This window comes from Harpegnathos saltator, unplaced genomic scaffold, assembly GCF_003227715.2.
Source record: "Harpegnathos saltator strain DR-91 unplaced genomic scaffold, Hsal_v8.6 scaffold109, whole genome shotgun sequence".
In the NCBI taxonomy this organism is placed as follows: domain Eukaryota; kingdom Metazoa; phylum Arthropoda; class Insecta; order Hymenoptera; family Formicidae; genus Harpegnathos; species Harpegnathos saltator.
Genome location: NW_020229883.1, coordinates 614,739 through 624,031, shown reverse-complemented (window position 1 = coordinate 624,031; position 9,293 = coordinate 614,739). Strand labels below are relative to the sequence as shown.

The following is a 9,293-nucleotide window of genomic DNA, read 5'->3' as shown; positions in this document are numbered from 1 at the left end:
CCGATATGGGCGCCCCAACTATTGGCCACCACCCAAGGTAAAAACCTCATGCGTTAAGCGCTGAGGGTGGTAGATGTGAGGGCGATTCGGGGGTTCCGTTCCGTTTCATATATGGTGGCGACGACCTGAGTCGGCCCCCCCCGTGGAGCTCCTTGCCGGGGAACGCAGTATCCTCTACTGGAGAGTCAAGGTGCTCCGCTCCGCGATAGGGGGCTACTAACGGCCAGTATTTTGAGGGATCTCAGGTCCCGAATGGCTGCCCGGACACTGGAGCATTGGGCGGACGCGATTTCAACCCCGCGGGAGTTTGGGCAACTCACGACAACGGCTGTCCGCCCCTGCCTGGAAAAATTCGTAGGCAGGAGGGTGCGCGTACTGACATTCCAGCTGGTGCAGGTGATGTCCGGACACGGCTGTTTCGGTCATTACCTGCAATGGATAAAGAAGGAGCCCATCACCGGGTGCCACCACTGCCCGGAGCCGAATAGCACCGTGCATCACACCCTGGCCGAATGCCCAGCATGGGTCAGGGAGCGCGGTGTCCTGGCCCGGGCAGTGGGGTGCGGGGAGGACGAGTTGTCGCTCCCGCGCATGGCAAGAGCCATGTGCGGGAGCGAGGAGGTATGGGGAGAAGCGGTCTCCTTCTGCCGCAGCGTGCTGTTGCGGAAGGAGGCCGCCGAATGGGAGCGTCACCCCGTAGACCACCACAGACAGCGCCATGGAGGGCGGCGCTCCCCAAGTTTGGGCTGTGGGCCCGAGGAGGCGCCAGCCGAGGAAGAGGACAGGCCGCCGGCACGCCGGAGATCGCCTCTTCGGCCACCTCGGGCCCAACTTCGGACGCGGGGGAGAGGGCGTATACGGGTGTTTAGTACCCACTCATCTCTCGCCTGGCGCGTCGGTTAAAGTAGGATAAGGGGGGTGTGGAAGCCTGGGTGGGGCTGGCCTCCATTCCCCCGCCCCCTCCCTCGGAGGGGAGTAATGGAGCGCGCGGAGGGAGGGTGGATGCACTCTCCCTCCAAGTAATCACCAGAAGGTCAACCCGATCGGGAAACCGACCGGGGGACCGCACCCTGGACTCCCTCAGTGGGACAGGGTGTGGTACTCGATGGCGTGAGGTTCCCGGAGAGCCCTGGGGTCGGGGTGTTGGAGAGGGCATGCGGGAGCAGTTTCCCTAACTCCCCTCATCACGGTCCAGTTGGTAGACGTCCCGCAGGGGTTTTAGTCAGTAAAAATCTGACAACCCCCGACCCCCCAACGGGACGCGGGTATCCATGATGGATTTCCCCTGCGTTACCAAAATAATAAAAAAAGGATGGTGGAGGAGGTAGAGGAGGTGGTGGAGATGGAAGGGGTGGTGGGGGCGTCCCACCAGACGCCTGACCGCCTCCTCTCCCGAGGAAGAGGCGTCTCCTTCTCGGCTGGGGGAGCGACACTGCAACCGACGGCGCTGCCGTCTCCACTGCGCCCTCCCCCTGCCCTCTGCCTGCCGGCGTGTCTCTTCCGCCTCTTCCTTCTGCGAGATCACTGCCTCGCAGAAGGAGGAGAAAATGTCTCACTTTCTCTCACTCCCCAGTATGGTGTTAATCACTCTGGGGAGTGAGAGATCAGGACCCAGCTCTCTGACCATGATCCTGCGTTCCGCCTCACATGCGGGGCAGTCCTGTAATGTGTGCTGCGCGGAGTCATGGTCAGCCTCGCAGTGGTGACTGCGCCGTGCGTTTCTTTCCGATTCGACACAGGTACTCACCAAAGCAGCCATGCCCGGTGAGTACCTGTGTCATACTAAATGTTAGGGTTCCGAAGTCCCTGTCCACCCACTGGGCAGACAGGGTTGGACGGCCTCGACGCTCCTTCTCCCGTATCTGGCGTCTAATAGACGCCTCTGCCAGCGTTAGAGAAGGAGCCGAACCTGGTGCTTCGAGCGCAGCAGCGCCCTGGCGAGCGACTTTCTTACCACTAACGTCCTCCGGAGCTTCCCCTTCCTCATGTACATGGATCTGTACATGAGCGCGAGGATCTCCAGAGGAGGCAAGCCCGCCAGGGCCGTCGCCGCTACGTGGGATACCGTTTTATAGGCCCTGATGGCCCTGACCGCCACTACTCACTGCGCTCTGCGCAGCACCGCCTGAGACTGGCGGCTGACAGCCAGGGCCTCGGCCCAAATGGGCGCCCCGTACAGGGCTAATGATTTATTATCTCAGCGTGGAAGCGACGCGCCTTCCAATCTGGTCCCTCGATATTGGGCATTAACCTGCCCAAGTTGATCGACACGATCCTCAATCGGGGGACCAGGCGGCTGAAATGCTCTTTGAAGCACCAGGTGCCGTTCAGTGTGAGGCCCAGATACTTCATCTGGGCCTCTATCGGCACCCTAACTCTCCCCATCTGCAGCTGCGCCTGAGGTGGCTTCATCCCCTTCCTGTGGAAGAATATGGCCTCAGTCTTCCTTTCTGCCACCGTCAGGTCGTCTGCGAATGGCACGCACGGCGCATGCCACCGCAAAGTTGGCGGTTCGTACCGCATCCCACCAGTCTTTCCCCCCGGCCAAGATCAGCGCATCATCTGCTATGCAGATGATACTGCAGCCGGAGGGAAGGCCACCCGGAGGACTTCATCGTATCCGAGGTTCCACAGGAGTGAGCCCAAAACGGACCACTGCGGAACCCCGCAACTCATCCCTCTCTCGCGTACACTGCCGTCGGCGTCTCTCCATGTTAGACGCCGACCCCGGAAGTAATCTACGATGACGGCCGTGAGGTAGGGTGAGAACTTAAAATATTGGGACATAGCCTCCACCACCCTACCCCAGGGCAGGGTGTTAAATGCGTTTACTATGTCTAACGACACAGCAACCGCCACCCTGTCCTCCATTACAATGGCCTCCGAGAGGGCTTTTAGGCACGTAATCGCGTCCACTGTCGATCTACCCTCTCGGAAGCCAAACTGGCCGTCATCGAGATCTGGGCCTATCCGGGCCATTAGCTCCGTGAGGCGGGCAGCGATGACTCGCTCGAAGACTTTGCTCGCCTCATCGAAGAAGCATATGGGGCGGTACGCGGAGGGGGAGTCCTCCGCTTTGCCCTCTTTTCGAAGGAGGACCACATTGGCCCTCTCCCAGACTGGAGGGAATATTCCCTCTTTGAGGGCCTTTTAGAATAGGTCGGTCATTGTTCCTGCTACAAACCCCGTGGTGAGGGTGAGCACGGGTCCGGATGTCTTCCGGCTCTTTACATTTTGGATGGCCCCAGCCACCTCCTCCTCTGCGACCACCGGTACCTCCTTCTGATGTTCGAGAGATCCAATGAAAGAAGGAGGTTGTCCCACCCTTTTCCCCTGGCCAACCCCATAGCTTTGCGCAGTGCTCGCACCGCCATACAGTATTCTGTTCAGGCGGACAGAATTGCCTCGGTCTGAGGGCCATTTGTTACGGGCCCTCCTAAAGACCCGCCTGAGGTGGACCGACTTTCTCCTTAGCTCCGCAATTTCGTCGGTCCACCACTAGGCGGCACTTTTGGGGCAGGACCTGATTTTAGGCATGGCCTGATCACACGCGCGTGTGATCAGGCCCATGACTTCTGCCACAGCAGAGTCCAGATCTTGCCTCTCTGTCCATTGTGGCCAGGTGGTAGCCTCTAAGGAGACGTCCAACGCCTCCGAGTCTAGCTGGCTCAGGGCCCATCTTGTTGGTTGGGGATCTTTCTTCTTCCTGAGCCGCAGACCATTAGGAGTGACGGATAGTCTTATCTCTATGATCTGGTGGTCTGATAACGACTCTGTAACGGTCGCGCCTCCGGGTTCGCTTTCTTTATCGATCCCTGCGTTGCGATCATTGGCAGCGAATCGCGCGCAAATATTTATTAGGAGAAGGTGATCTTGGTGAATAATTGAAGTCGGTCGGTGTTCATAGACAGTGACGCTTTATTTTATTGCTTCAGCATGCAATGACCGCGTGTTATTGCGCGAGATTCCCACTGTTTGGGTGCTGTCTCAACGCGCGGCTTTGTTTCGCTCATGCTCGCCGTCTCTGGAAGCTGCCGTGTTTACGTGATGGTATTTTGTCTAATGCGTGATTCTCGACTTGTCTAGAGCGTATCAGCAGTAATTATTTTAATACAGAGGATTTACAGTTAATGGACAAGAAAAAGAAAGACTCGCTGGCGGAGGGTCCGGGCATCGGCAGAAATAGAAATTTCTTGCGGGCGTCGTCGCAGCCTTTAGTTGGCTTTTAAAGGCCGAGTCTTCGTCTCGTCTGACTGTCGGTGTATAGAAGAAAGTGCGCAAAAACGCGTCGCGTCGAGCCGCGTTATCGCTTTATGGTGCGCGCACAATAGTTATGGCGTGCGTCGGGCGTAAGGCTCGCGCTTGTTTTTCGACACGCCGTAATTATTCGCTTTGTTTCTTCGTGTTATTGACGATGGGAGAGGTTCGCAATGCCTATCGGGCTTGATCCCCGGTTCTATTCGCCGTGGTCGTCGGTCGATTTTTGGAAGACGCGATGCGCTTTTCTGATAGGGTTATTCCGGGCCGGCGGCCGCGCCGGATAGTCAGTAGATGTGGACGATAACTCTTTCTGCCCTTGTATCCTTACTTGCTCTGAGTCCTATAGGAAGTAGAGAGGAAGAAACAAAACAAATATATTTATGAGAGCGTTCCGGAAAACACCGGAGCAACGGCAAACTCGCCGTTCGATCTCTATATCGCAAACACGGCACAAACGAGAATCGTTCCGGTAATCACATCGGAGCAACGGCAAACTCGCCGTCCGATCTCTATATCGCAAAGACGGCACGAACGAGAATCGTTCCGGAAAACACACCGGAGCAACGGCAAACTCGCCGTTCGATCGCTATATCGCAAAGACGGCACAAAAGAGAATCGTTCCGGAAAGCACACCGGAGCAACGGCGAACGCGCCGTTCGATCTCTATATCGCAAAGACGGCACAAAGAGAATCGTTCCGGAAAACACACCGGAGTAACGGCAAACTCGCCGTTCGATCTCTATATCGCAAAGGCGGCACAAAGAGAATCGTTCCGGAAAACACACCGGAGCAACGGCAAACTTGCCGTTCGATTGCTATATTGCAAAGAACAAGAAGCAATCGCCGATGCCGACGGTGGCGGCCTGGTGGATTACTTACTCGAAACTCTCAATATCCTGGAGGCGCTCTGCAGATTTTTTGATGGTTATTCGTAGACGATGGATTTCCTCAGACTCTTCGAAGACTCTCCAAAGACTGCTTGAAGCCTATCCCAAGACTGACTCCTTGTCAAAAACTGTCGAGATTATATACTCGTTTTTTTCCGTCTTCGGTTCCTTTCGTTGATTAATCCGAATTTGATCGAGATTAATCGTGAGTATGCGACGTTCGCCGAGGATCGTCTCGGCGGCGCCGCGAGTCTGGCTCGGCGGCCGATCGTTCCAGAGCGTTGCTGGCGGGTCTTCGGCTAGACTCGAGTGAGCGCTTCGAAAGGCGCGGTGACAGCGCAGGTCGGGGGGTGCGCGCTCAGCTGACTGCCACGTGATGTTCAGCGGCAGTCAGCGTAACGATACGATCGCTTGGATGTATCGTTACATTACCCACCCCCTTCTTAAGACGCTAAGTGGACGGTTAAAAGCCTTTTTAGCCGATGCGGTTAGCGTACTGCAGCCGTCCCTGCCGATTGAACCGCAGGCTCCATCGTCCTTCGGGGGTACGAAGGCGGTATTTCCAGGACACATTTACCGAAAAATATGGAACGTGCCACAGCTCTCCGGTTGCCAGGAGGATAGATACCAGTGGTGGTAGCGCGGGCCCTTGTACCGGCAGCCGGATGGTAGGCTGGACTTTAACTTGCGGCGTTGACGTGATTTTCACCATACGGAGCCTCCCGCGAAAAGTTTCGTTGGATCGTACGGTGGGCCCGGCCTGGACGACGGGCATTGCTCCCGGTCCGTCGTCGTCGAGCGACGGCATACTGCGTGCTGTTGTTGGTGGCGTGATAACAGACTCGTCCAATGTAATAACGGGGATGGTTCCCTCCGGTGCGGCTGGCTCTGTTGGTGGGCCGGTGGTTAGTTCCTTGATTCCGCGTTGGGCGGCGATGGCGGCTCTATGAGCCAGGTCGACTAACCCTGGAAGCGCTGGTCGGATCTTAGGACCATTTTGGGGCCTACTGGTGCTCCCGGGTAGTCGAGGTGGTGGCTGGTTCCGCATTCTGACTGTTGGTGTGTGGACGGCCCTAGTTTCTTCCGGCTCGGTCTCGCTGAAGCGAGATGTCGGTTTCCCGGGTGGTCGGGAGAGTGGTGCTAAGGGCGGCGGTTCGCTGGTCAGACTCGGCAGTGGTCTTAGTACCGGCGTCCGGATGTTGTCGGCAGAGGTGCCCGGAATGTCCGTCGTGCTGCTGCCCGCTGCGGGCGTCGGGTCGGTGTAGGCGGTTTCGGCCGTCTGAGTCACGCGTTGCCATACTCGGGCGGCGTCGTCGTCCGTGCGCAGTAAGATCTCGGCGAGTTCTTCAATATAGTTATCGAGTTCCATGTCTGGATATCTACTTTCGGTGGACTGGGTTCCTTCGCCTTTTATAGTCTTTTGTCGGATGCTGCTTCTTTGTTCGGTAAGACACGTCGGTATTCCCGTCACTTACTTTGTGTTATTTGTTATCGTGGTCGTGATACTATTGATTTCTTTGCCTTTGTTATCGGAGACGAGGCGCAAGTCGTGCACGTGAACGTTGCGGTAATATTTACCTCGTTTGACTCTTAAATCTGTGATTACGAGAGAATGAATTTTCTTCACCGTTAGTGGGCCGATATATTTTGGTGCCAGTTTTGCGTTGAACGCTTTCGTCTTGTCGGATTGAAGTTGTTCTCGTTTCCAGACGATGTCTCCCAGTTGTGGGCGCCAAGCTCTTCGGCATAAGTTGTAATGTGGCTCTTGCCTTTGAAAGGCTTGAGCGAGATGCACCTTGACCAGCTCGTAGGTTTGTCAGGATTTTGGCAACGATCATCGGCGGCAGGTCCGGCGGTACGTTTCCCCGGTCTTCGAGATGTGGCCGGGCTAGTTCTCGTCCGTGATTGAGGAAGGCCGGGTTGAATCCGGTAGCGCCGTGTCGGGCGGTGTTATAGGCGAAGTGTAAGTCAGATAAATTCTCGTCCCACCGTCGGTGTTGCTTGTCCACGTACTGGGCTAGCATGGATTTTATCGTGCGGTTGGTTCGTTCCACGGGGGGGGTTGTACTGTGGTGAATAGACTAGTGTGGTGCGGTGGTGAATCCCGAAGTCCTTGCACAATTTGGCGAAATCTTCAGACAGAAACTGCGGGCCGTTGTCCGAGATTATTGTGGCTGGGCAGCCATGTCGGTAAATGATAGCATCGAGGATGCTAGCTACGATGGCCGGGCCGGTGGCCTGTCGTAGTGCTGTTGTCTCGAGCCATTTCGTGAACCGATCCTGCCTGGTTAAGAGCCACGTATGACCCTGCCGAGAGCGTGGCAGTGGCCCTACTAGGTCGATTGTAACTTGTTCCCAGGGGCGACTCACATGCGTAGCATGCAAAAGCCCCGGGGGTTTTTGCTGGTCCGTCTTGTGTGCCCAGCTGATCTTGTACACGCGTACGTATTTAGCGATGTCGTGGGCCATCCCGGGCCAATAGTATTGTTCGGCGACCCTGATAATGGTTTTTGCGATGCCGAGATGCCCCGCTGCTAGATCGTCATGCATTCGGATTAGCACGGCCGGGCGTTGATCTATAAGGAAGCATCTCTTCCACTGGGACGCGGCCGGAAGTTCCCGAAAATCCAAGCTGTGTAAGATGTGTCGGTAGACGGTGTTGTCTCGTATTAGATAGTCGAGGTGGCCGGTCTCCCTGCGTATCTGCTCCTTCAAGTTCGAGTACCACGGGCAGGTTGGCTTCGTAGCCACGGCGGCTATCTCTGGTTCGCGTGACAGTGCGTCGGCTACCTGGTTGTTAAATCCGCGGCGATATCGGATCTCGAAGTCGTATTGTTGTAGCTCGAATTTCCATCACCCCAATCGGCCGGATGGTGATTCAGTCCGCTGCAACCATTTCAGCGATTGGTGATCGGTCAGCACGGTGAATCGGTAGCCCTCCACATATTCGCGCATTCGACGGATACCCCATACTAGCCAGACACTCCAATTCGGTGGCACTGTAGTTTTTCTCGGCGTTGTTGATAGTACGACTTGCATATGCGACTACTTTTTCCCCTTCGGCGGTCTCTTATTTTATTAATACCGCTCCCAATCCTGCTTGACTTGCATCGGTCTGTAAGGTGAAGGGCGTCGCGAAGTCCGGGCAGGTCAGGACAGGCGTTGTGGCGAGAGCGATCTTGAGGTGCCGCAAGGCCTCGCCTTCCTCGCTGTTCCAATGCTATTTCTCCCTCTTTTTGGTGAGGCGAGTAAGTGGGAGAGCTATGCGTGCGAAATTCGGTACAAACCGGCGGTACCATGACGCAAGGTCCAGGAATTGCCGGACTTTCCTCACCGTAGTGGGCGCCGGCCAAGTGACTATTGCGCTTGTTTTTGCTGGATCAGTGTGGATTCCATCTTTATCGACGATGTGTCCCAAGTATTTTAATCGGGGACAACAAAACTGACACTTCTTAATATTCAATCGTAAATGGGCGGCCCTCAGCCGTCCGAAGACTTCGCTCAAGTGCGTGAAATGTTCCTGAAACGTCTGGCTCAATATGATAATATCGTCCAGATATACGAGCACATTCGGCTCCAGGTCAGATCCGAAGACGGTATCCACCAATCGTTAGAAGGTGGCAGGAGCCGAGTGAAGGCCGAACGGTAAAACCCGGAATTGCATGAGCCCTCGCCCGAGTACGGCAAAAGCGGTGATGGCCTTACTGTTCGGTGTGAAAGGTACATGCCAGTACCCATTTTTCAGATCTAGTGTAGACAGGTATCATGCTTTGCGCAATTTGTCCAGCGTGGCGGTGATCTGCGGTAGTGGATAGGCGTCTTTTTCGGTGACCTCGTTCACTTTTCGGAAGTCGATACAGAATCGGTAACCGCCGTCCTTCTTCCTGACGAGGACGACGGGGGAGCTTCAGGCGCTGCTGGAGGGTTCGATGATTTCGTCGGCTTCCATTCTGCTCACTTCGTCGTCAATGATTTTCTGCACGGCCGGATTTCGAGGTCGGTAGCGTTGCTTGATGGGCCAGACTCCTGGGCGTAGGTGGATCTCATGACGAATGGCAGGAGTGGGTGTAACGAAAATCTGTAAAAATCTTTACGCCGTTACGCTGACTGCCGACTAACAGCACGCGGCAGTCAGCTGAGCGCACA

The 9,293-nt window shown here is 55.9% G+C and overlaps 1 protein-coding gene across 1 annotated transcript; it reads left to right on the top strand.

Moving 5' to 3' along the window:
• The first annotated feature begins 252 nt into the window (after positions 1-252).
• Positions 253-1,793, top strand: LOC105187109 (uncharacterized). Its single transcript, XM_025300403.1, has 2 exons — positions 253-696; positions 1,740-1,793. Exons 1-2 carry the CDS (start codon positions 253-255, stop codon positions 1,791-1,793), a joined length of 498 nt encoding a protein of 165 aa, XP_025156188.1.
• The last annotated feature ends 7,500 nt before the right edge of the window (positions 1,794-9,293 follow it).

What these genes read in the sequence shown, in the direction of transcription:
- LOC105187109 (XM_025300403.1), top strand. Translation starts at nt 253, where the DNA reads ATGGCTGCCCGGACACTGGAGCATTGGGCGGACGCGATTTCAACCCCG. An exon ending in CCGAATGGGAGCGTCACCCC is followed by an intron (nt 697 to 1,739) that starts GTAGACCACCAC and finishes GATTCGACACAG; the next exon opens with GTACTCACCAAAGCAGCCAT.